General features: G+C 38.6%; 1 protein-coding gene across 1 annotated transcript in view; it reads right to left on the reverse strand.

Annotated features, from left to right (window-relative positions):
- Positions 1-4,114: 4,114 nt before the first annotated feature.
- RSPO2 (R-spondin 2) overlaps positions 4,115-27,917 on the reverse strand; it is a 109,151-nt gene continuing 85,348 nt past the window's right edge. The window contains exon 5 of the mRNA XM_075704747.1: positions 4,115-4,224. Coding sequence (XP_075560862.1) covers positions 4,115-4,224 — 110 coding nt within the window. The remainder of the gene's footprint in view (positions 4,225-27,917) is intronic.

Here is a 27,917-nt window from a genome sequence, read left to right on the forward strand (position 1 = left end):
TTTGCAGTTTTCTGTACTATAAAACTATATATAACCTGATACTGATAAAGGAAGACTCATCATATAAGTTCTACAAGTATTCACTTTTCTTTCATAGACATCTTTATGTTAAGCATATAGGTGTAAGAGGATAATAATTTTGTAATACTGACATGTAATATGGAAGGTTTGCATTGCCGTGATGTGGAACACAACTTCTTTTTTTTTTCCCCAGGGAATAAGAAGAGAGACATGCAACAATAATTTCTCACTAGCAAGAACAGCTGAGATGCATTAAAGACCAGTCAGCCACAAAATAATTGCTTTAAACTTGCACCTGCTTTTTTTTGGGGGGTTGGATTTTTTTAATTTAAAGAGACAGATGCTAGGAGGTCAGGATAAGGTAAGGCATACTGAGGATAGAGAGAACCTAAATGCAGAGTGGGGCTGTGCAACTGTGTCTTCTGGTTCACATGAATAAGATATAAAAGAATGTACACTTTCGAAAAAGAACTTTTTTTCACATCATTGCAATGTAACACTGTTTTTAACTGATAATTACAGTATGGGAAGTTCTTTATCATACTAATTTGAATCTCTTCCAGTTTTAAAACAAATTTCCAATCACTAATCATTAAACTAGGGGCATAAAAACCTTGTGAACACAGAAGCTCCACTGCTCTGAGTTCTTCCCCTGTTTGAGAGAAACAGATTCAAAAAGTAATGACAGCTCTGAAAGGGGGAAAACGTGGCATCTCTACCTGATCAGCTGCTTACCAGAAAAGAAGTAAGACCTTTACAAGCCTGATTCTGATCAAATTTAAAGGAAATGAGAGTCAGAGTGGGCACAGGCTATTTTCATGATATCCAGCTTTGAAAACCTATCTACACTTTACCAAGAAACAGTATCTGTTTGAAGATCCTGAAGCAGTAGCGTAAACCAACCCTTTCCTAGAGCTGTCCCCAGTTCTCCAAGCATCCCAGAGAAGTATGAAACCCAACGTTCCAAGGATCTTCTCTGGAATCCTGAAAGGTCATAGTCCAGGAGAGGTCGGACCTCCCCTGCACTCAGGAGGCCACCACTGGGTACTATGCCTGGCTGGGGTACTCAGTATGACAGAGGAATGGAGTAAGTCCACTGGAGGGTCACTAAAATAGTTAGGGGACCAGAGCACAAAACACCTGAAGAGAGACCAAAAACTCTGTGGATATTTCACCTGGAGAAAAGGAGGCTAAAGGGAACTCTAGCAGCAGTCTTCAGCTACCTGATCAGGGCTTATAGAGAAGACTGAGCTCAACACTTCTCAGAAGTGCACAGCAAAAGGACAAGGGGCAATGTACACAAATCACAACAACATAGAAAATCTCTGTGAATGTGGTCAAACATGGCAACACAGACTAGAGAGGCTGTGAAATCCTCCACCTCAGGCAGATTTTATATAACTTCGAGGTTAGCCGTGTTTCAAGCAGAGATTGGGACTAGGTGATCTCTCAAGGTCATAGAATCATAGTATATCTCAAGTTGGAAGGGATCCATAAGGATCATCAAGTCCAACTCCCTGCTCCTCACAGGACTACCTAAAACTAAACCATATGACTAACAGCACTGTCCAGATGCTCCTGGAACTCTGACAGGCTTGGTGCCATGACTGTTTCCCTGGGGAGCCTGTTCCAGTGACCGACAACCCCCTCAGTGAAGAACCTTTTCCTAATGTCCAAGGAATGGTTCTTTCTAACCTCAGGAGAATTATGATCCTACAAAAACCCCAGTGCTATGAATACATTTATAGGATCCACCATGCAAAGGCAGGATAAAAACAGACGTCTAGGACAAAGAAGAAACTACACACAAGGCCACTTGCTACTCAGGGATGAGTTTCTTGTATCTACACTCTCAACGAAACTCTGAATATGAAGGTGACTGGGAAAAGAGAAATCAATGTATATGTCATGTACAGTGCCTTTTCAAACATGTTGTAAGTGTCAACAAAATAGCTGTTTGGAAAACCCTCAAATTTTCCACTCCAGTGGGATAAAATCTGCATCCACACACCTTCTCCGATTCTTCTATGTGTATGCTATTCTGAAGGAATACACTCTTTGAATTAAAAAGGACAAAAAATATTTTACTCAGAAGCTTGTGACATCATTTTATTGTATTTTGTAGTATTCTTTTCATGACATGCCTAATACAATATTTGTAACCACTACTAAAAGGATTGTATGAGGGCATTCACTGCACTTACAGCCAAATTTGACAACCAGTAAGCAAACAGGCAGCTACAGTTCTTTTTTTTTTTTTTTTGAAGTGAGCATTTAATGTCCAAAATAGCAGCCCAGGATGAGAACAATCTTACGTCCTTAACATTATTTCGTTCTAGGTAAATATGAACATATTCTAAATGAACAATGGTGAAAACCCCATGGTTCAGTGGAAGTCCACAAAGCGGTTTATGGAACATTCATATGTGCCTAACTACTACACATTTTTGTAGCAACACTTGTCCTAGCTAAATATGGATATATTTGTGCTTATAGATGCTTTATTTCCCTAGTTCATTTATAAAGCATATAGCCCATAAAACTAAAACTGAGATTTGTGGGATTTTTCTAAAGTATATGTCAAAGAGTTTTGTAGGGGTCTGGGGTCTCTTTTACCTTTTCCTTGCTTTCTGTAGGTCATATGCAAGTTCTAGTCCTAGAACTGGAATAACTTCTCTAAGTGACAGCACAAACGTCAGCCATTTTAGTGTGGGCTTTTCCCAGCAGATATTAAAAAATCTCCTTGAACGCAAGCCCAGTAATGCTAGGTCACCAAATTACACATCCTGAGCCATTTTGACTTCCTACACAGAAAGTTATCTCCACCTCTCCCAAAAAAACCCTCAAAACAATCACCGGAAGCAGATTAAATCTGCTAAACTTCTACAAATAACTGGCAATACTGGGACATTTACTGTGTTTTGCTATACTTTTGAATGACTGAACTTACATAGCTTTTTCTTTTCTTTCTCCCCTATTCAGGTATTTGTTTGCTGTATCTGACTGGATCAGGACTAACAGAAATAAAACATTGTGCATTACATCTGAAAAAAACTACACATACAATCTTAGATACCAAGAAATTTTCATATAATTTCTCTCCTGACACTCAAAACATCTATCATCATTGTGCCTCATCTTAAAAAAAGTTACACTTCTTTTTCTGAGACAAAATACACTGGGGCTGAGATAGGAGTACAGAATAGCAGAAAAGAGTCGCGGTTTACTAGTCCAGCAAGTGTACTTCAGAGCTGACACTCCATTGCGAGGGTCAGTACAAGGTAGTTTAGCCATCTGAATGTGCTTTACAAGTGAGAAAAAAAATCCAGTTTGTAACTATTGAGAAATATGAGAAGATACTTAAAACATAGTAAAAAGTAAACATTTACTGGATTATTTTAACGTATATTAGTAGAACCAACAGGACATAAGTTTAAACATGTATAAAGTATTATACATAAAAATGCATAGATGTACAGTAAATATGTTCATTTATATGTAGACAGAGTAATATGTACACATAGGGTCTGTTGTGCTTCTGTACGTCTAAGCAGTAACTCCTGGGGTGTATTGTCTTAAACCAGTTTTATTATACAACTGTTTCAATGTAGCAGGTGCTGAGAACAACATACATTAAAGCTAAGTAGGTAAGTCATATCCATTTACTCTTGAAATGTACAAATATAGGAAAAAAAGGCCATAAATGTAATAGTACCTACACCTCCAAGACTTCCTTTTTTTTTTATTTAAATATGCACAAGTCCGCCTAATGGTGATACATAGGTTTCTTTCCTGCTTCCCTTCCGTGTCAACACATTGACGAGGCACTCAGGACAAAATCTTTGACACACTTCAGCACCACTTCCACTGATTCAACTCAGTGTGCTCCTGACCTTGAAGTCTTCAGGTCAACAATGAGAGGAAAAAATAAAATAAAAAAATATAAATAAAACAAACAAGCTTGTGGGCTTTTTTCACAAGTTATTTGCCACCAATACTGTCAAAGCAGCTGAATCATAGTGCATCCATAGGCAGGAGCATATAGCAGCTTTTGTGCACTTTGCAAAAAAATATATTAAAGAAAATCAAGTCTTTACTGGATTGTTTTATCCGTTGCTAAAAAGATGCTGTGCTGCTTCTGAGCCCTTTCCATCAAATTCTTTTTCTTCTTTTTCTTGTCCTTTGTTTTTGTTGGTCTTCTTCCTAAAAATAGGAAAACCAATAGCAATGAGTCAATAAGTAAAGAAGTTATATTAGACTGTAGTTGAAAAGCTCAGTGGCACAGAAATTATCAAAGGGGACTGCAAAGGTAATGCTGGCTAATGAGCTTCGATCATCAGTGGAAACAGAAGATTTCAATGTGGTACAAGAGGAAGCAGGATCCTCGACTGTCATCACTTGTCCACAGGCACAACTTTGCTGGTATGAGTAACCATGTCGATGTAGGTCTCACTTTTGGTAGGATAACTCACGCAACATTATGCAAGTGCCTGGGGCCCAGAGCCAAACAAGTACGTAGACTCCTAACTCACTGAAAGCTGGATACGTGCCTTAGACCCTTGCGTAAATTTGCTTCAGTGAGTAATCCTATTTAAGTCAAGTCCAATATATCCATGATTTCAATGAGAAATTAGGCATTACAGCCCAAGTATTTGGTTGGATGGCGTCCTACGTCCTTTGGCAGAAACAGTGCCGCCTCTGTAAAGAACTGCTATTATTGCTTATTAGTACACTGTTCCTAATTCTCACAGCATATTACTGTGCAGAAACAAAAATTTCAGTACACACTTCTTACTATTGGAAGTTCACTGAAAGATAACCACGATCGAGAAATCAGGATCAATGCAGGAAAAAAATTCTCAGACTCCTGGGATGGGAAAGTTTTCTCCTGTTCAGGTCTAATAATAAATCAGTGTCCTTTGATTATCTCAGCAAAGATACCATGGACTGAAAAAATACCAGATACAAAGACCCTTATTCAGCAATGCATTACCTTTTAAGTATGTGCTTAAATCCTATCACATCTAGTAGGCTTTAAGGAGACGACCGAATGTTGTCTGGAGTGAGAACGGTCTGGGTTTTCTTGGCAGTATCATAGAGTGAAATATGTGATCAATGGCAAAAAAATCTCTAATCTCTAGAGGTGGCAACTTTGTAAACTTTCAGGAGAACTAAATGAACTTAAGCAGACAGTAAAAGGAAATTCAAGTAGCAGATGACATAAAAATGTGAAAATGCATTTTTCATCTACAATGTCACTACATTATTAATGGGGAGAAATGTTTGCCAGCCTGGCTTTGCCTTACTTCCATAGTGTTTCTTAATTAAAAAGGCCCAAACCAGTACGAAGCAATTTTCTCTTATTTGGTAATAACACTGAATAAATCTGACTCTAAAATTATCAAAATTTATGATTCATTAAAAATACAGGGTTATATACTTCAGATTACATATTTTTAATATGCTGTCTAGGCTACTATTCTCTAGGAGTTATTGGAATACTTGTATATAAAATAGGACAGAACATTAAGGTAATAAGCACCTGAGTTCAGTCCATACTAAAATCATAAGGGTCCTTGCAGTTTACTTCTGCTTCTCATTAAAGTCTGGTATTAACGCTACTATGGCATTTTGCCATTTTTAAATCTAGTTAATCCTACGCAGTAAAACCTCAGTCCAACCAATCATTAATCAAAACAGCTTTTAAGTTAAAACTCTTTAGTAACACTGTATCTAATGACTAGGCACACCTAGTGAGGTCAGAGGGAAGAAATACTTGACACAAAGTGGCATTACAAGAAGATGGTTTGAATTATAGAAATCTCCAGATCAAAATTTTATTACGTGATTCTACTAATTGTTGTATTGTAAGGCACCAGAACTGGGAAGAATGTATAGTACAACATTGTATGCTAACTTGCACTTTAAATGTTCTATTTTTTTTTTAACCCAAATCTTCAAAATGCATATTAAGGAAGGAGTAGATGAGGGGAAACAATTTGAAACGAGTGACCAACGCTGCTGGTCAGCTGATTCTCAGAAGACCAGCAGAATCAAATAGAGCTTTATTAGAGTTTTGCTACCCTGTTTGCTCAGTGATCTTAAGTTCTGAGGTTTTTCACTGTACAGACCAATTAGTAAAAGAAATGTAAACTCCAGTCAGGGCCTCATCTAGTTTTTTCTATGACCTCCTCCAGAGAACTAGAGTAAATGCTTACTGTAAGTTTAAGGCAGTGAAAGATCCTATTATTTTTCCTCTGAAAACTTTGAGATGCACAGGTAAAAAGACACACAACCCACTTGCTATCTTTGTCTAAGCCTTACAAAGTAGCTCCTTGTCCTGGTTTCGGCTGGGATAGAGTTAATTTTCTTCCTAGCAGCAGGCATAGTGCTGTGTTTTGGATTTAGTAGGAGAAGAATGTTGATAACACGCTGATGTTTTTAGTTGTTGCTGAGTACTGCTTATGCTAGTCAAGGACTTTTTCAGCTTCCCATGCTCTGCCAGGCGCACAAGAAACTGGGAGGGGGCACAGCCAGAAGAGTTGATCCAAACTGACCAAAGGGCTATTCCATACCATATGATGTCATGCTCAGTATATAAACTGGGGGGGTTGGCCGGGGAGCAGCGATCGCTGCTCGGGAACTGTCTGGGTATCGGTCGTCAGGTGGTGAGCAATTGCATTGTGCATCACTTGCTTCGTGTATCATTATTATTATTATCATTATTATACTGTTACTATTAGCATTACTATTTTACTTTATTTCAATTATTAAACTGTTCTTATCTCAACCCAGGAGTGTTTCTCACTCTTACTCCTCCGATTCTCTCGCCCATCCCATCGGGGCAGGGGGAGTGAGTGAGCGGCTGCGTGGTGCTTAGTTGCTGGCTGGGGCTAAACCACGACACTCCTGTAACACAAGCATCAAATCAAATCAAATTGCCAGCATGCTCCCCATACAATATCCTTAAAATAGAAATTAACGGGGCTAGATTTCAGTGATTTGACATGTCATTGTACAACAAACACATTACAGTGCTTCTCCGGCTGTGCAGCAATCCTGTCCGTACCTGCTTTTGCCCCAAGGCACACCAAAGGCAAATTACCTTCTTTTACATGTGCCATGGAGTAACAACCCGTGTGGACGCAGTATCACTGAGCCATTGATACCTGATAACTTGTTCTCTTGTTACTGAGCTCTTTGGCTGCTCACTATATTTCCAAGCGCCCTGTTGTACAAAATAAGGTTTGTTATTTTCAGGACAATATTAAACCACACAGAGAAAATCCAGACGGCTGGCGATGCTATAAGTCCCAAATTCCAACTGTCATTTTGACCAGAAAACTCAATATAAAAGGTATTTCTTGGCTAATCATTGGTTCTTATATTGTTACTAGAATGCAACACAGATTAGAGATTAGCAAGAAAAAAGTGGCTATAAAGAGAGTTCAAACAAAGTATACTGCTGAAGTCCCCACGCATGAGAACTTTTATTAAAATCACATTCCAATTACAGTGCTTATTTTATCAGCAGAAGCACGGTGAACAGAAGTAACTTCTGAATATCTTGCCACAGATGTCTTTTGAAGAACATGATGTTTATGATGCAGAAAGTAGATCCTCAAAGAGGATCTGGGAGCCAAACACTCCCAGTTCCCCAACCGGAGGCCAGTGGGGTGAGGATGGCTGATGGAGGAGGCGCTCCGCTGGGGCCGGGACGGCAGCGGCTCCCTCTGCTCTGTGCCATGGGTCAGGTGTGGAGAACCTCGTCTGCAGGGACCCTTGCACGGTGTCCCTGCACCTTGCCGTGCTCACTGCTCCTGAGAGCAAGAGCCCTGACCTCAAGCCCCTTCCCTCTATAGGAAGCAGCAGGGCTCTGCTGCGCTTCCTTTGCTGGGGCAGTTGGAAAGGAGTGGATTTTAGCAGCGGTGTATTATAGTCCAGAACTTGCTGTTGCACACAGAAGGCAATTCCTGGCTGAAGCAAATGAGGAGGGAGAGCAAAAGGACTCTGTCTCCATAGAGGGACGAGAGGAAATGGGCTTAAGCTGCGCCAGGGGAGGTTTAGGTTGGAAACCAGGAAAAATTTCTTTACGGAAAGGGCGGTCAAGATTTGGAACAGGCTGCCCAGAGAGGTGGTGGAGTCCCCATCCTTGGAAGTGTTTAAAAAACGGGTAGATGTGGCACTTTGGGACATGGTTTAGTCTAGTCTACCCTTGATTGGCTTAGAGTAGACTTGGTAGTGTAGGTTAATGGTTGGACTGGATGATCTTAAAGGTCTTTTCCAACCTAAACGATTCTATGATTCTATGATTCTATGAGGGATTTTACGGCTATCAATAACAGGTTATAGTATCACTGCACAGGGCAGAAAGTGACAATACCTGAGATATTACGTCTGATCCACCTAGCCTATAAACCCCTCCTGATCAGAAACAGCACCCAAGCAAGCACCTCGTCCAGTGCAGCTGCCTGGGACCCACAGCCAGCACCGCTCTTTAAGCGGCATTACACCCTTCCGAGGGATAACTCGCCTGCCTGCCATCTGGCAGACAGCCACGCGCCTTGCTCCTCCTTTCCAAGTTACAGGCCTCCACATCAGGTCTGATCTTCAAGCTTTATTTTGTGACTGCAGACAATCTATTTTGGAAAGCCTTTGGTGTTAACAGCAAGGGGAGCAAATACAAGCAATTCATGCAAAGAGCAGGATATCTGAGCACTGTTCAGGTTACTGTATTCCTATTTTTATTTTGATTGCCTTTTCCCTTGCATACTAACTAGCTAACTAGCTTTTATTTGAAAAGCATTTTTTATCTCTGACTGTCTAAAAAAGGGCTCCTCAATTTTATTATCAGAATGAGCTCTGAACATAATTTACAGAATTCGTTTAATACTCTGTAAAATCATGTGTATACACTGAAATGTATAGGACCTAAGAAAGATTTAAAACTTAGCTGGATTCAATGTTCAATTATGTAGCAAATAAAAGCCTTACCAGCTTATCTATCATTTTGTATCTCATATTTCTGCACAAGTTATTTTACAGAAGTAAGACTGTCAAAGCCATTCATTCAAACCTTTTATTGCCATGTTATAAAATTCAGTTTTGCTATTTGCTTTATAAATTACCAATGAGTAAGTCCTCATTTTCTACTAAGTAACTTATCCAATGGTTGGTATCTTTACAGTGTTATTCATTAAACTTTTGTTTGGACTACTTGCTTATGGTAGGTAGATGGGCAACTAATATGCTATGCAATGAAACATTATTGTTAGCTAACAACGTACCACAGCTGCTAACAGTATGATAACATACAGGTAATGGTACGATAATATATAGGTAATAATGCAATTCCAACATGAATTCCTGAAAAAACATTATTTATGCTAATATACAGAGCAACTGTCCATACACCAGATAGTAACATCTACAAAAATAATTAACTTGGCTCTTGCTGAATTTTTTCTTCCTTTTTTGTTTTTGTAGCATTTGTCAGTGTTGCTCCTACAGCTGCTGCATGCTGGTATATTAGAGATTTGTGCTCAGTACTCTGGTTTGTCTCATACCCTGAGCTGAAAGGTATTTGGAAATACTGCATGTTCCTTCTGGATGAACCCACCTGGTCAATTTGGGATACATGTTACTTGGTTCAGAAGGACCCTTCATCACCTTCTGTCAGCTGCAAAGGCAGCTTTCTCCAGACAGAGTTTGGGCAGCAGATTGCTAACACTCAGGGCACTCCTGATCCTCCAGAATTCAAACGCAGCAGATGTATTCACAGGGACTCCCAGCCATGTTGCTTGAGATCCTTGGCTCAGACAGTCAGCATCAGTTTAGTATCCAAACTGTCCTTCATCTGCTGTATAAATACTGTTGTAAATGCTGCTCTTCTAACAGAACCTGTCCATTGCTAGTGTCAGCAGACGGAGAAAACACAGTATACATCCACATGAGGGCAGCAAGGATTTAAATTTAAAACATTTAAGAAAAAAAAAAAGCAACAACTATCTGCAGCTTTATTTCATAGTGTAATTCCCTCACAAATTTTCAGTGTTCTCACATACATATTATTGCTTTAAAGATATCAGAATGTTTAATACTCCCATCTTTATTTAAAATGTTTTTCTGTTGATGACTACTGAATAATGGCACTTACAGGTGTATGCCTGCTTACCTTCCCTGTATTTTCATATGCAGAACTTTCACTGCTAGCAGCAAAGGCACAATGGCATCCTGGGATAACAGCAGACTTTGCTAAATACACCTTTTAATCTTTCCTTCCATTGTCCTTTTCGGGGCTAAATGATGCACACTTGTACATCATTCTCCTGTGGCTGCAGTTCTATCATAGACCCCCCATGTGGCAGCATCTCCTCCCCATAGCAAGCTAGAAAAGTTATTACACTCAAGTCGTATCACTGAAGGATGGCAGACACCAGGGAACTAATAACAGCAGTGGAAAGACAACAGAGATACTCCATGATTAACCAGTCAGATCAACTCAAGAGAAAGATGGAAGATGTAAGCTTCTGGAGGACCCCTCTCTGGCAGGACAACCTCTGTCCTGCACAGACCAGCAGATGCCTCATCATTTACTCTCCATTTGCAGCACACATTAAACTACACGACTGCAAAACAGTGACTGCAAAAATCCAACAACCAAGCAAACAAAGGATTCAGTCCAGAAATTATTCCCCAGAGGTAATTTATTTCCTGGGGCTTTCAGTCGGGTTAAAAATTTTGGATGCTGGAACTGCCAGAGAAATGCACAAATTGTTATGAAGTCTTATAAACAACACACTCCGTGAAAGAAAAAATTCCCCCACTGCTACAAAGTCAACCTCTTCCTATAGCATGATTTACAAACCAACGCTGGCAAGTGGCCCACAGGAAGAGGACACAAAGGGCTTTAATAACTTAGCAAACCACACACCACAGGCATCTCTACCAATGACACCTGCTACCAAATTCATGACAGCTTTCCTAAGCTAGTTTGCAGTTGTTTTTTTTTAACACCATCAAATTTAGGCTGAAATTGGCTATGCTCAATGCATGCTACAGAAGGAATATGACTTGAGGGAAATCAGCCAAAGTAAAACAGCCTTTTCGGACTGGGAGTGAAAGACATTGGGACTTGGATGGTGACACTGGAAAGGAACTAAGAAGGTTGAGATGGGACAGAAGGGGTCAAGTGTCAGAAAGCAGTTCCTTGTTCTCCTGGGTGAATTTCTGATGTCATTTGAAGAAGTCCTGTAAACACATATTTGCCTCTGAAGACAACAGAAGGGATGGTATGATCACATAGAGTACATCAGCTGTCCACAGCACCATTTCAAATCCCAAAATATCAGAATTTGTAAGGGCAGGTTAATTAATGTTTGCAAAGCACTGAAACATGGTAACAATGGACACCATAGAAAAGGCATGAATTATTGTATCATTCTTCATTTGCAAGGGCTGAATAATGTTGAGCAAATGAGGTCTTAGAACAATTACTGAATAAAAATAGAAAAAACCATACCATAATTATAGACTTCACCACAACTGATACAAAGAGCGATCAAATGAAGGCACTTCTTCAGCTTTGAAGTGCTTGAGTTTGCAAGCCTACTGGTCATCTTTTGTATATTTTGGTGCAATAGTAATAGCTAATGGTATAAATTATATGTATTCCCGGCCTACTGAAATTAATAATAGACTAAGAATATGAGTTCTCTTATGTAAATGCACAGTTTGATGTTTTTCACACATTCTTGTCTATTTGAGGTCAGCTTTCCTGATGAAAATGATGGAAATTTCTTTCTTGAGTAAAACTTGTAATTTCTACACAAAACATTACAAAAGCACTGGTAGCGCAGAGCTAACCTGCATGATATCTTACTCAGTTCCTGACAGCCATAATCCTGATATCTTAATTTCAAATTAATAATTACACAACTGTGGGTAAATTATTTTATCTTAGCCAACTCTTAACACTGCATATACTTTGTGTTTGTATACACCAGACATCAGCTACTGAGATGAAAGCTAATTCAAAAGAATCAAAGAATAATTCCTCAACTAAAAGAAATACCAAATTATCCCAAGTTTCTGTATCTTAATCCCACTAGCTTTTTTTGTTTTGACACATCCACTAAGAAACTAAAGGTTTTGCTATTTAGGGCAAGAATAAGCAGAGTGAGGTACTTTTTTTCTCCCAAAGTACACATCTACTTTTCACCTGGCCTGAATACAAACTAACTAAGCAATACTAAAATCTGATGTTCTTTCCTTCTGGACAATATTGAGTATCATCAGACATTGTCATCTGTTTAAGAAATACTGATTCCTCCACAAAGAATGGAATTTACATGTCATAGCCTATTGAGAATTCAGTGGATTTTTTCCTCAACTTCAGGGCAAATTCACTGGGAAGTCGCCTTACAGTGCAGTTTTCCAAAGCGTACAGTAGATGGCAGTGAGCTATTAACTGAAAACTGCTTCCACTGCCATCATTTCAAAGAATATTCATTTTTCTTTGTAGACATACCCATTACTCTGCCTAGAACATAAGCCATTCTACCCACTAATGAATACAAAAAGTGAAAAAAATAGAAATTCACACATACGGACTCAGAGAAGAAAGCAAAAGAAGCACACTAGAGGAAGAGGAAAACCAGCAAACTCAAGGTGACATGGAAACTCTCAGAAGACTCTGCTAGAAGCCATATGTTTAACTGAATAGTATAGATGTTTAAATGTTGGGTCCCATTGTTCTTTCAGTCACAGTTGTGTGAAAACAGGTGGGTCTCCATTGCAGCCAAAATGTTTATCTAACGTAGATTTAGCTCAGGATTCCAATGATATGAATATCATTTACATGCAGGGCACTCACTATTCTTATCTTAGTCAACACCATGTCAGATCAGATGCTTTGCAAGCAGAGCCAAGTAAAATATTTCCAATGAAAGGTTTGGTTTTGTTTATTTTCCTTCTTTTCACAGTGCATTAGAAAGCAAATTTCAAAATAATAAAAAAATATTTATACCCAGTCAAGAGTATGCATACACGTATAAATACATCTTAACTCTATAGGCAACAGTTATAGCTAGAATTAATTTGCTTTGAACTTCTCTAGGTTTGACTGGACACTAATCTGACTTAAAATTCCCTCTGTCTAGTATTTCAAAACAGATTCTTTAATTTTCTTCCATTTCTCCTTTTTCTAGCCAATTTAATTAATTTTATTTTTATCTCATCATATAAGGAATAGAAAATAAATTCCCTTGAGACAACATTTATTTGTGGCACCTGCAAGGTTTAATTTCATACTGGAAATTGCATTTTGTTCAATTAAGGGTTTCTTACAGAAGGAGAGATTATACTGGAAAGTTGATTTTTTTTTAGAGATTTTTTTCTTCTGTGAAATACTACTTAGTTGTGAAGGGTTTGTCTTTATAAATTCCCTTTAGGGATTCTGGTCAGGAACTGGGGAACAATTTTGTTCCAGGACCTTTTTTTGTTGTTGTTGTTGCTTGTTTGTTTCTTTTTTTTTAACTGAAACAGCTCAAAAATTAGTTTTAATTATCACTTCTGCCTCTCTTCAAGTAATGCACAGGTAATCCTATTGGAGTTCAGTAAGAAAAGAGGCTAAATTGAACACGTTGCCCCTGCTGCTCCTTCCTCCTCAGGGGAGGACTCCTCACACTCTTCCCCTGCTCCAGCGTGGGGTCCCTCCCACAGCAGACAGTCCTCCATGAAATTCGCCAACATGAGTCCTTCCCATGGGCTGCAGTTCTTCACAAACTGCTCCAGCGTGGGTCCCTTCCATGGGGTGCAGTCCTTCAGGAACAGACTGCTCCAGCGTGGGTCTCCCATGGGGCCACAAGTCCTGCCAGAAAACCTGCTCCAGCCTGGGCTCCTCTCTCCATGGGCCCACAGGTCCTGCCAGGAGCCTGCTCCAGCATGGGCTTCCCACGGGGTCACAGCCTCCTTTGGGCACATCCCCCTGCTCCGGCGTGGGGTCCTCCCCGGGCTGCAGGTGGATATCTGCTCCACCATGGACCTCCATGGGTGCAGGGGCACAGCTGCCTCACCATGGGCTGCACCAGGGGCTGCAGGGGAATCTCTGCTCCATGCCTGGAGCACCTCCTGCCCCTCCTTCTGCACTGACCTTGGTGTCTGCAGAGCTGTTCCTCTCACATATTCTCACTCCTCTCTTCAGCTACAGTTGCTGGTGTTATGCAGGTTTTTTTTTCCCTGTCTTAAATATGTTATCCCAGAGGTGCTTCCACCATCACTGATGGGCTTGGCCTTGGCCTGCAGTGGGTCCATCTTGGAGCCAGCTGGCATTGGCTCTGTCGGACATAGGGGAAGCTTCTAGCAGCTTCTCACAGAACACAACCCTGTAGCCTCCATGCTACCAAAACCTTGCCACACAAACCCAATAGAACTAGTATCATCAAACCACTGTCATAACTTTAGAAACAGCTTTACAGCCCATGGAACTTTTTTAGAAGTACGTTGTTTATATGGAGTCTACTTTACAATGAAGTTAGGAACATTAAATCATTCACCCAGGTTCTGTTAACTATGATCTGGACCCGCTTTTGAAGCTCTGCTCTTATCTTTAGACAAGGAGTGCATGAGGAGTTCTGCAAGGAAGCAAAAAGGCATCAGGATGAGGGTCCCTCCGTAACATGGTCATGCTGCCCCTGAGCCCATCTGCTGCCTCCGTGGGAAGTGGCAGCACAGGTCTCCCAGGATGTTGATGCTATTTTTTTTCACTGCAAACATGCCATGGGGAGAGCTGTGGAAAGGAACAGCTGGACTAAAGGGTGAATTTCAGCACTCTAGGGAAAAACACAGTTCTCTCCCTACACCAATACTGGTATTCAAACAGGTACACAACTACTGTACGTTCATCAGCACATACACATTGTGTAACCTCTTTGGTTTTAAAGGAGACTTATTCAGACTAAAATATCAGACACCGTTTCATGCTGCCTGACAGACTTGGCCTGGAATATGAAAGAAAGAGAAGTTGTATGACCATTAGCTATTTGTGTTATTGTCTATTTTATTTCATAAAGAAGTACCGTTAAGCCTATTTTCATTTTCATGCACCACGCACCTAGAGCTTTGCTGTACCCCTGACTCCTGGCCTGGCCATGTTTCTGGCACACAGCCAGCGTTTGTGGGGGCCATCTCAAACTCTGGACCACGAAACTGTAAAAACATTCGTCATTAATTTAAAACTACTGAACGAATTTTCTTCAGACTTTCTCCTGGACTTTTTTTCTGAGTGTTTGAGCAATGTTTGCTTCAACTCTCTGCATAATCATAGAATCATAGAATTGTGTAGGTTGGAAAAGACCTTTAAGATCATCCAGTCCAACCATTAACCTAACATTACCAAGTCTACTCTAAGCCAATCAAGGGTAGACTAGACTAAACCATGTCCCGAAGTGCCACATCTACCCGTTCTACCCGTTTTTTGAACACTAATCCTTGCCGCAGGAAAAACTTTGCACCCCCATCCCCATAAAAAACCCCCACAAGCAGCTCTTTAAATGTCCCCGCATTGCTGTGAAGTGTTAACTAAACTTCTTTGACCAGCTGGCACTTGAGGCTTGAACATGAGCTGGCTAAGGACAGGAGGAAATATCAGTAAATCAGGATCAAGAACCTAAGATAAACTGAACTTAAAAGTATTTCTTGTAGGCTTTCTCCAAAGTAATGCATAAACAGACCATGGGACCACCTAACATTCTTTTCCCTAAGGTACTAAACTGGTATATACGACTCATGAAATTCTTGTGCCCTGGAAAAATAATTTTGCTCAAGATATTGTGAGCCTTTAAAAATATGAGCAGTTAATGGGTTTAAGTGAACGGGTTGCAAAATATTTAGTATCTTTGCTTTGTATTGCAGATGTTGAGTTATTCAAAGGCATTTCCACCCTCCCCCCCCCCCCTTTTTTTTTTTTTTTAATTGGAATATAGTGTAAGACAGCCAAAAGCAGAAAATTCAGCCTGATATGCCTGGACATTTTCACAGTGAGTCATATTTGAAGGAAATAAATGAGGTGGTTTCAAAGTTATGGTTATTTAAAATGGAAATTCATGCAGAAACAAACTATTTATGCTGTACTTTCTTTAAATTATGCTCTACAACATTTCCAAATAAATTCAAGTCCACATGTAATAGCAGCATTAGATATAATGTATCCTATATTAAATTTTACTGCAGATGCACATGGGAGCATAGTAAGGACAAAACACAAGCCGAATAACCTGTGATTTCTCAAAGTTTATTATTGGACTTAATAACTTAAAGTGTCTTGTTTGCCTTGAAGCCAGCTGAACCAGTTCCTATCTGAAGTTCACTGCACGAAGATTGTCTGAAACCTGCATACCTTTTCAAAGTCTGTAGATTAAATAATAAACACTTAGATAGGAAAATTAGATAATGCATGTCTCTAAGAATGCTTACACTTTATATTAATATAATTGAAAACCTGTTTTATTCCTTAGAACTTAATATGATGCACTGATTGCAGGTGAGAAGTGGGCTCAAGAGAACATCTAGTGAGATCTCTTACATAAACATGAGCCATCAAACATTATTCTTATATGCTGTTGAGTTCTAATAACTTGTTGGAGAAATGCATCCGATCTAGAGCTGAAGACAAGAGGAGATGGAGGATCCACCATTTCCTCTGGTAATTGTCCCAGCAGTTAATCATTCCACTGCCAGAAATACCTGCTCAGTTCCTAACTTAAATTTTAATATCCAGGTATTATTTCTCATTATGTCTTTCTCTCCTTGATCAGACTCCTTTTTATGCATTGCAGATAAATCTCTGCTCATCATCTTTCTGATAAGTTAAGACATATGGCAGTCTTTGTGCACCTTTCTTTAAAGCTTATTTTGTAGCCCTCAAATAAAGTTTGTGACTCTTATCTGCACTCTGTTCAGTTTTCTAATATCTTCCACAGACTGGATGTTAGATTTCTGCTCGTATATAGGATAAAATTGATTTATTGTGCTTTTTCCTTATTACCAAAGTTATACAACCAAGAATTACATTTGAAATTTTTCTCTCTACATTGCAGTGGGCTCATGTGATTTCTCTTGAGAAACACTGGGGTTTAGATGCCATTCCTCATCCTGCAGGTATGCATTCCTAGTTCTATAACTCTTTGATCCTCCAGTATAACTTTACATTTAATTAAATGGAAATTAATTATGTTTGAATGGGTCCACTTTACAAAGCAACCTGGATTTTTTTTTTAGGTTTACTCTAGAGTATTGTTTACCATTATCCTCAGTTTATTATTTTTCAGAATTTTTATATAATTGACTGAAAGAACAATGCTTACTAAACTGTATTAAGGCCATCATCACTTTTTCCTAGACATCCAGCCAGCCCGTGCTTTAATTTTATTTTGTGGCAAAGAGAACTTTATAGATCTATAAAAGTCCCAAGTTTGAGCATATTCATTTCAAGTATAGTAGTTAGTCCTGACTCTGGCTTTTGTGACGCTTCTGCTAGCTTCGTTTCTACAGCTGCAAATATTAATCCAAAAGGAACTCAACGGACTTTGCAGAAGATTTCCAGATATGAATGCACAGGCTTAGTCCTCACACAAAGAAACTTTACTTTGAAGGGAATTTTGTTTGGATAAACTTATCTATTGATGGTATGAAAAAACACAAAAAAACCCCAACCTGGCCTGGACATAACTGTATGCCTCTAACAAATTTGACATCAGAAGCTGCAATAAGCAAATAACAAAATGTGATCTATCAGGGGAGCACCATAGAGCCTAGACTTGCTATTCACCTTCATCATAAAAACTTATGTCTAGGAAGAGCCACGAGAAGCCTGAATATAGCATTTTTCCAGAATGAAGCGCTTATAGGGAATGCCCCTTCTCTGGATCCAGCTGGAGCAGCTGAGGACATTTTTGCCCCAGCTGTTCCTCAGTGCCCAGCACCTGGCAATCACCACTCTCACAGCTTTGCATGCGGAAGAGGCTGTGTTAACAATTGCTAATCCACCCAAGTACAAAATAGTGCCTCCAGGAGGCCCGGACTGCCTCCCTTGGCACTGAAGGCCACCGGGCAGAGGGTGCAGGGCTGGATGAGGAGCACGTGTCCGCTCCTTCCCCCGGCACAGCTGCTTAGCCAGGAACACCTACAGTGGGGCAGCACTGGCTTCATAGGCAGCAAACATGCAGAACTGAACAAAGGTTTACTTTGACAATTACTTTACTAAACTGAGCCCTTGACAATAAATTTATCCACAAGCTGTTTCACATGCTTAAACATGACTGAATAACGAGTATGTATTTCAACCCTAAGTGCATCAGTGTTTAAACACGTATTTAAAACCATGTATTTTTTTTATATTTAGCACTGGCCTGAAGAACAACGACAACAAAAATAATTTTTCCCCTCCCAGAGGCAAGTGGCATGGATTTGCTAGGGGAATGAATGGTCTGCAGCATCTCTGTTATGCCAGCCTGTTGCTGCAGATGCTCTCAGCACCACAGGGGGCTGTCTTCCCCCTTCAAATAAACAGCATCTGGATACAGCCTTGGCATCACATGCTATAAGAAGCAGTATAATGTGGTGTCTAATAATACATATGGAGTGGACAAATTAGGTTCTCTTCTTATTCTGATATACATCTGCAAGAAAGACAGCACTATAATCTCCACCACCAGTTTAAACAGCCAGTCTAAACTAAAGTGAAAACTAAAAGGTTTTCCTGCATAAAACGTTTTAAAGTATATAATCACTGATAAAGTTGAAGAAAAATGTGGGGATGCTTTTTTAAGAAAAGGAAAAAGAATATATGAAATAAACACAGCATGTAGCTTAAAGGCTACTTGCCATAAAAGGCTTTTCCTGACTGGAAGTTACAGATGTACTTAAAAAACAGATGTACATCAAAAGACTGTTGATTAGAAGCACAGAGAGAAGTAATTATCAGTTATTTTTTTTTCAGAAAAGAAATTCTTTATTCGAATACCAATAAAACCTTAGTATGTACAGAATGATCGCATAGGTTTAATTAACCATATGAAAAATATAAATGTATGTGCTATTCCTGCTCCACATCATTACATTCTTATGGCTACTTTGGGTGAGCTTCTGATGGATATGAGATCTTGGCTTCATTATAGCTTAAAGACATTGCATAACTGACATTGTTCAAGTATCTATTTATTTTTTGCTTAGAAGTGCCTGGTACTAATAATTTTTTGTGGGCCAGGGGTATTTCCACCAGTGGATATTGAGGCTGGCAGTCATAGAGAGCCAATCCTGCAGTACGGTACAGTGGGTACAGTAGAACAAGCCACAATCCTTGCTAAAGGGGTGGACAGCTGCAAGGGCTACATCTTATGAATAAAATAAAAAGAGCCAGAGCACAGGTTTGAATGCTGTCCTGAAACACTAGCAGGTTTCCTGGCATGTTTCTGACTTGTGCCAACTAGTACTTCTCCCAAGAATGGTGCATCCCTGTCTGTACCTTCTTTGCAGAAGATCTAGAGATGATGAAAGAAACATTTACCTGAACCTTTTAGACTTCACTAACTTTAAATTAGCAGCTGTTTTTCAAGCTAAACAATTTTTACAGCTCTGATTTCAGATGCATACATGATAAGCCCCTGGACTGGAATACATAGGCCTAAAAACCAGACACACGGGCGTATAACTTCAGCTACATATTCAGGTTGGGCTGATACTGTTTTGAACGCTGCAAGGAAGTATTTATTTGAATCAAGCTCAGCTAAGTTATTATCAGCTTCTCACATTGAAGTATAGTTGATCTCTACTGAATGCTAATTACTTCATCATGTTAGCAAATACTCATTCCTTGGCCAGTGCTTTCATCACAATCTCTTCCATGTGTTGATTTAAGCTGTCCTGTAAGATTAATAGTGGGTGACAGCTGGATCATTTAGGGTGTGACATACTTATCAAATTAGTTACAAGTATCCACTCAACTGTTTATTTTCTCTACTAAGACAATTAATCCACTATTATAGCCACTTTCCTTCTCTCTAACTCAGACTGGAAGGTAACATTTTCTTCTTCTCATTTGCTGACTTCAGGAGATTCCTTTCAAAATCTTGTTTGAATTTATTCTCCTTCCAGTTATGCTTAACATCTTTCTGTTTCCTTCTGTGTAGCCAAATAAAAACATACTCCTTAACACTACCCAGTTCTTCTTTAAAATTTTTCCACACATACAGGCTTTCAACATGTCATTTTTGTTGTTGTTAATTTCTGTGTAAATAAACATCAGATGATAGCTCTTTCCCCAGACCTGGTTTCAACAGGAAACATAAAGTACTAATATGCAGTTGAAAAGAAATGTTTGTAATAAAGAATAAGCATTTCTCCCTGGTTTGTCGGTCTATGCAGTCAATTAAAATCTGCACAATTATATGTATTATTAGTTAGAAATTGCCAGTGTTATCATTTGTCTTTATCAGAACAATGGAAACATCCTAGCTAAGAGTCACAAAGCAGATTGACTCTTGTATCTCTATGACGAACATTCACAACATGGATTAGTAGTTATTTACATGTAATTAACTAAATGGAAAAATCCTGCCACCTATAAATTAAGCATTGCATATAGAAAAAAAAAGTTTTAAAATGCACATTAGGATGTCATATCAACATCATACCATAAGTTAGAGTTATACAGTTAAATTTTCATTGATACATTGTTAGCTTTTCAAAGCAAAATACCTTAGCCATTTTCTGGAATACTGAAAATAATTTGAGCATTTTAAACTACTAATCAGTTTCTGCATGGATCTACCCAATAGACAAAACACACAGAAACATTTAAGAGTGATCTGTGAGATAAGAGCAACAAAGCAATTATTCATTGTCAGGAAATGTGTCTATTTAGATTAAGTGACCATAATATTACTTGTTTCCAACAAATACGATTCAATGATCTTTAAACAATACATTATTTTTAAAATACCTCTAGCTTAATAAATTAGATGACTGATTTATTTTTGAAAATCTGGGTAAACACACAAGCAAAATCCTTGTGAATCAAGACTTTCCATGCCAAGTCTCAATTACGAGGGATTTTTTATGATTAAGTATGAATTCCTGGAAAACATGGTTTATCATAGAAAAACTGGCAAAACTTTCACAGTATTTGCTCTAACAGGCGCCACTGTAATGGGCTGCAGATCTATGAATAGGCCAGGAACAGAAGCTAAAACTAACATTGAACAATACAATATGTTACAAAGTGGGAAGATAGGTTTTTTCTTTTCTAAATTATAATAGATGGGATTGATTTCAATCCAAAATTTACATAATGAAGAACTTAACTGGCCTGATCTCATAATTTCTCAAAAACTTTGTTTTGATAAGTGATTCTGTTCTGAAATTTCATCTGGCAATGAAAGTACAGTCATCTCTGAAGAACTGATTTATTCTCTTCTTACGTGCAACAATTACTGCTTGGGAACGTAACTGACTTTCAAACAACAGATCAAATATAAGTTACTATTGCTAGCAGAATGTTGTTCATTCCATGCTGGCCATAAGTCTTGAACAACGCGCTGACCCTCAAATTTCACAAATCCTTAAAAGCCTATGTGCATAATGTTACGGTCTGAGATAGTCAGCTGGTAGCATCGGAATACTAAAACATGAAAGCAGCTGCTCTGGGTCAACCAAGGATCCATCAAAACCACTATTGTAACAGTAGCCCAAAACTAACATGTCAGTAACAGTATAAGAGCAGGACAAAAATATATGCTCCCTTTCTCAAAAAACTTCACTACCATGCATGAGGCCTGGCATGTACATGGCCATATGGAGTCACTTACTGCAGAAGGGCTTGCAAACAGGTTTTTGCTGGGGAATGCATTTTCTGGTAGAACCCTTGTAAGTGAAAGCCCTGCTGTCTGCCCTTCTGCCATTCAGTCACTTCCTTGCCACTTCATGATCCTAATCCTGCAAAGCTAGTTAGGACCATACAACTATGACATTTTGTCACATAATTTTTCAGCTGATTATAGATCAGGCCAAACTTCTTTTGCACAGAAGGGACAGCAGAATTTGCATGACACTGAAAATGCATGAAATCTAGGCTTACCAAGGGAAAAAAGCATGAGACATGCATTAACCTGCAAGCCTCACATGTACTGCCTGAGACATGAGAGGCCAGAAATGACAAAGGAAAATCTGAACCACTGTATGAGATATGAGACTAATAGACAGTGGAAGAAAGAGTGGAGTTACAGCTGACCATAACATTGCTTTCATGCTATAATCAGGATATTTGTTATCTCATGACCCTGCACATCAGGTCAGTTCCTGACATGATAGGACACGAATCTACGGCTTTTGCAATGCCAGCCTACAGCATCATGTAGTCATACAGGGACTGCCACTGAAAAACTTGTAGCTCCATAGTATATCGCCCAAAAATGCTTGTAACACTCCACCTCTAATTTAATTCCTTTCAAATGAGACACCTGACGCCTGCATGTCAGTTATCCCAGGTTTACTACTACAGAAAGTGATTGCATGTTTTTGCTTATGGCTTCCAATTACTCACAGTTTTGAAAGACTGGCCCAGAATGTTAGTTACAAAAGATGAAAGCATGTGGAGACACTAATTTCTGATAAAATGACTGGTTAAGATTCCCTCTCTTACAAGCTGACTACATCAGACAACACACTAAAGCAAGAGCTCTATCATCTTTGGGAAAGAAAACAGAAAATTATTTTCCCTGTGCTTAAATGGGGTCAGAAAAGAGAAAGGCATCTGTTAATATTCTGCATTGAGGCAAGCTTATTCAACCAGCTAATATGCTAAGGCAAATGATGTTTGTTGCTGATATGCAGCTGAATATAATGCAGCCAAATTATCTGGGCTTTTTGCAGTTAAGAATCTACACACAGAAGATGATGGTGGGTTCAATAAGCATTTTAAAAGAGAATTTTAAGCACAGTACCTTCCTGTCAATGCCCCCCCGGCTCAACCACCAAAACTGCAAACTTTCAGTTGTAAATGTTATTTTGAGAAAATTAAGATGTAGGGTGATTCAGAAATCAAAGTACAGGGGCTAATGGATTTCAGGGTTTAATATTGACATTTCAAGGCAGAAGGAAACTTTAGGTTCTACAGTCACTTATATTGATTATTATTATTAGTGTAACAGAGAGACAGAGATTGACAGAGTGACTGTAAAATAGAGGAAGTATTTTAGGATAGTAAAAAAGAGACAAAAATGGTGCTAGTGCCTCAGTTGTAAGGAAAGAGCATCCACAGTGTAACAAAGAATGGTATTCTACCTTCAGATACATCAAATAAGCTGCAGATATTTTGCTGGCATTACTATATCTTAGGTAAATTCTCCCTAACATTTTTTTCCTATAGTGATCCACCAGTTTCAGAATTTTTCCCCACAGTCACCCTCAATGTTCCAGTAGGTGTACAGTTTACCATCACTTCAAATTGTATTTTGTAATCAAACTATGCCTATCAGAGAATGGTTGAGGTTGGAAGGGACCTCTGGAGGTCATCTGTTCTAACCCCTCCTGCTCAAGCAGGACCACATAGACTATGACTATGACTATGTCCAGGTGTCTTTTGACTGTCTCCAAGGTGGGAGACTCCACAACCTCCCTGGGCAATCCGTGCCAGTGCTCATTCACCCTCGCTGTAAAAAAAGTGTTTCCTGATGTGCAGAGGGAACCTCCCGTGTTTCAGTTTGTGCCATTGCTTCTTGTCCTGTCACTGGGCACCACTGAAAAGAGCCTGGCCCTGTTCTCTTTGCACTCTCCCTTCAGCTACATTGATGAGATCCTCCTTGAGCTTCCTCCAGGCTGAGCAGTCCCAGCTCTCAGCCTTTCCTCACAGGAGAGATTCTCCAGTCCCTTAACCATCTTTGTGGTCCTTCGTTGAGCTCTCTCCAGTATGTCCATGTCTCTCTTGTACTGAGGAGCCCAGAGGTGGACATAGTACCCGAGGTGTGACCTCACCAGTGCTGACTAGAGGGGAATGATCTCCCTCAACTTGCTGGCAACACTCCTAACACAGCCCAGAACACTGTTAGCCTTCTTTGCTGTAATGGCACATTGCTGGCTCAAATATATAAATATATATAGATTTCTTATCTAAAGGTTGTACAAACATATCCCCTTTACTTAGATTATCTATTAAATACAAAATGGTATCATCACCAAACATCAAAATTATCTGGTAGGCTGATAAAAGGGAAATTATCAGCCTACATTAATTGCATCAATGAATTTTTTTCACACATAATGAAAGATAGCTTGAAAAATTGAAGGAGTGAATTATAGCATTAATGAGTAAATAAAAGGCATGCAGAGTTGAAAACTCTGGTTATTAAAAAAAATAAAATGCAAGCATAGGAAGCAGAAGGAATATAGTTAAACAGGGACAGGGAGGACTGTGTCAAAGACAGAAGGAAGAAGAAAGCACACAGGGGAACTGGAGATGTCTGGAAATAGTTTTGAAATGTGCCAGGATCCTGGTAGTTGTTAGGCATAACTAAAGGCAGAGGGAATGACATGTAGACATTTTGGCGAATTTATGTTAAGTGACGCTTTTTGTAATCACCCTCAAAATGAAGTAATTATTTAATATATTTTTTTTTTAAATAAAGTATTGCAATTATTTTATGGGAGGACAGAAAACTGATAGCGTCATGCATGTCTGCTAAGCTCAGCAACTTCGAAAAATCAGTTTTCGGTAAAGCTACTACAGTTTGATGTATACCTGGAGTTTTGATTTTCAGTACGCACTATGCAAGCACCTGTACAAGAGTGGCTCTGTCTTTGTATGAGCATCCTGAGTGCAGAGTCGCTCCATTAAACAAGAATATCAAATCTTGTCTTAAAACAGGACTGAAATTTTACATAAGTTTTGAACGGAAAGTTATGAAATACTATCAGACTTTTTTTCCCCCTCAAGTGACTTAAAAAAACATATCAAATTTTTTGTGGCTATGTTAGAGAGCTAAGTAAAAGAGAAAAAAAACACAACACCCAGAAGTTAAAATGTCCCAACAAAAATGCAGTGTGCGCAACAGCTATGTCTCCTCTCCAAACTGCATTATTCCATTGAAACTCATTTATTGTAGTAACCATGAAATGGAGTTTTAAGGTTCTTTATGAGCCACATCTTGACATTTAGAAAAATAGCTGTATATCAAGTAACACAATTATACACAGTACAATAACAATATAATCGTACAAAACAAAATACAATCCGGTAACCACGATTTGAATATTTTCATATGCTTCTGCAGCTCCTACTTTTAGCCAGTACTGGAAGCTCCAAAAGACTGAAAGAAAAGATTGTTCTTATGGCACGATTTCAAGGAGAGATTTTATGTGTTTCTACTACCTACTAAAAGGTTTAAATTTACCTTACCCTTAAAAAGAAGGGATAATGATGGTCAAGAATTTTTGCAATGATATAGAAAACGAAATATTCTTGAAGTCATGGTTAGGATTCTAGGGATGTGGGTTAATAAACTGACTGTATTCAAAGACACACTGCACTATCATTATTCCAAACTAATAGGTAATTCACAGGTAGCTACAATAAAGAAATCTCTGTCCCCTACTCTTCCTTTCATTATTCCACCCCTTGATTTAGCTCTTGTAGAAATAACATTTTAAAGACTTGAGTTGAGTATATTTTCACTGATTTCTAAGAATAGTGCAAAAAAGTTATATTGCCAAACTGTTTCAAACCCCGTTTATAAGCTAAAGTCATGGAGGGCTCCTTGAGGAGTGCTCAGTATATGTGACCACTGGATTATTTTGTCCCATTTGGGCCAATAAGTATAACTGCAACATAGTGAGAAATATTTTATAAATTAGGTCACTGCTGCTGAAAAAAAGAGAAAACATGATTCTATGGGACTATTTGTAAACTAGCAATTTTACCATCTTGAATTTTAGTATGGAGAAATATAAGACTGCGAAAATACCCCAGCACACTCTAAAATACCATTTCTTTAGGCAGAAAAAGACTAAACTTAAGATGGATATTTTCACAAACCCCCAAGGGATTCAGAACAGCAAGTCCAACTAGAAGTCAGTAAGGCATTTTGAAAAAAGCCGGAGGGATCTCTTAAAACACACTCAACCTTCTGAAAGAATACTCTCCAGTAGCAAAGGTTCAAAAGTGCTCAGCGCTTAGTAGGGCCTGCTAATAACAAAATTGTTATTGAACAAATTTTTGAGTGCCTGAACAACAATAGCTGTGTATTAAAAGAAGCACCAATAGCTAAAGATGCAAATTATTCTAGCTGCAAGTATCTTCTGGATTTAGGAAATACTAGCAAGCCTGGAAGCATACAAACACTTTTATTTCTATGCATATACATGTTAATATTTGTATTACATATAAACAAACAACTATTGGCCCAATCTCCATAATGTGGAGCATTAGCTTTTGGGGATAACATGATAAGATTTAGGTATAAATGAAAAACATGAGAGATGTCAAACCTATTTAGAAAAAAATTAAGCACACACAAAATCTAAGTTTCCATATCTTAGCCAAATGTGTTGAGAGTTATAAAAATCAAAGTGGAATAATAAATGTCGCCTCTTGAGCTACAGTAACACAAACAAAAATGTTTCCAAATTTTGACATTATATACACAATTAAATACTCATTTTCCTACTATTTTTCTGTCAAAATAAGGCTAGACTGTAATAATCACTGTATAAAGCTTCAAGCAAGAAAGATCTAGATCTGATTATCATTATTTTTTTAAATTTGGCAGAAAAACACTCCAAAACTTCCAAACTAGACAAAGTACCTCTTGCACTTATCTTCAGAATTGTAAAATCACCATAAGTACATTTTAGCTCCTTTTTAACAGGAAAATATATTTGCTAACAAAAATGAGATTATGAAGCTTGTTTAGTATTAACTTCTGCCAAGCATAAACAATTTTTCTCCAAGTTACTACTGAGTCATATGGCTAACGGCAGTAACTATTATCACTTAATCTTCTATAAAATGGCTTAGGCTTGAAACCTCCCTTGTGACTACTCTGGACTGTTAAACAATCAGAAAGCTCTTGCTTTTAAAAATGTAATATGTGTGGTAGCATGGTGACATCACTACCATTCAACGGCCTTTTAAAATGTGCTTTTTTTCTTTTAAATTTGGCTCAGCTGAACACCATATTCACATGAACACTAATGTAATAGGATAACTTCAATCAACTCAACTTTGAAGACCACAAGTAACACATTTTTAAAAGAAAGCTACTTTTTACTAGCAGAATATCAATATAACTGAAGACTGAAGTATTTTTATCTGTAGCAGGAAATTGCTGTGCTTAATAAAGGATTTGGAAAGTCTGACTATATCATAACTGGGTTTAGTGCAATCTCTTTGAGGACACACAATTATACCTATTCAACACAAATGAAACTGCTGACAGGAACCAAGGAAGTAAATTACCAACTATTATTTTGCTCGGTCATAATGCTGATTTTTCAGAGCTCGTTTTTCAGAGCCTAAACAAGAATATGAATTTCCAGTCTCCTCAAATTAGCATACTAGATCATTGCATTGAAGTGGTCCTTCACTAATAACATGAATTTTGCTGCCGACTAGGTTTTACATAAATACCATGAAAGTAAACTCTTGGAAATATGCCAAATCTATAGTCCTACACTACAACAATCATTCACAAATTATATGCCAAATGTTTTCATACGGAAGTACATCAGAGTTTTCACATGAATACCTAAGTGAGACGCAGTGTTTTAGCAAACATTGAAAACTGTAAACCAGCAGCTTTAAATATGCTCCTTTGGGGGTTGGATGTCAGGTACAAGTTTGACAAACA

Source organism: Pelecanus crispus, chromosome 2 (genome assembly GCF_030463565.1).
Source record: "Pelecanus crispus isolate bPelCri1 chromosome 2, bPelCri1.pri, whole genome shotgun sequence".
NCBI classification, from domain to species: Eukaryota; Metazoa; Chordata; class Aves; order Pelecaniformes; family Pelecanidae; genus Pelecanus; species Pelecanus crispus.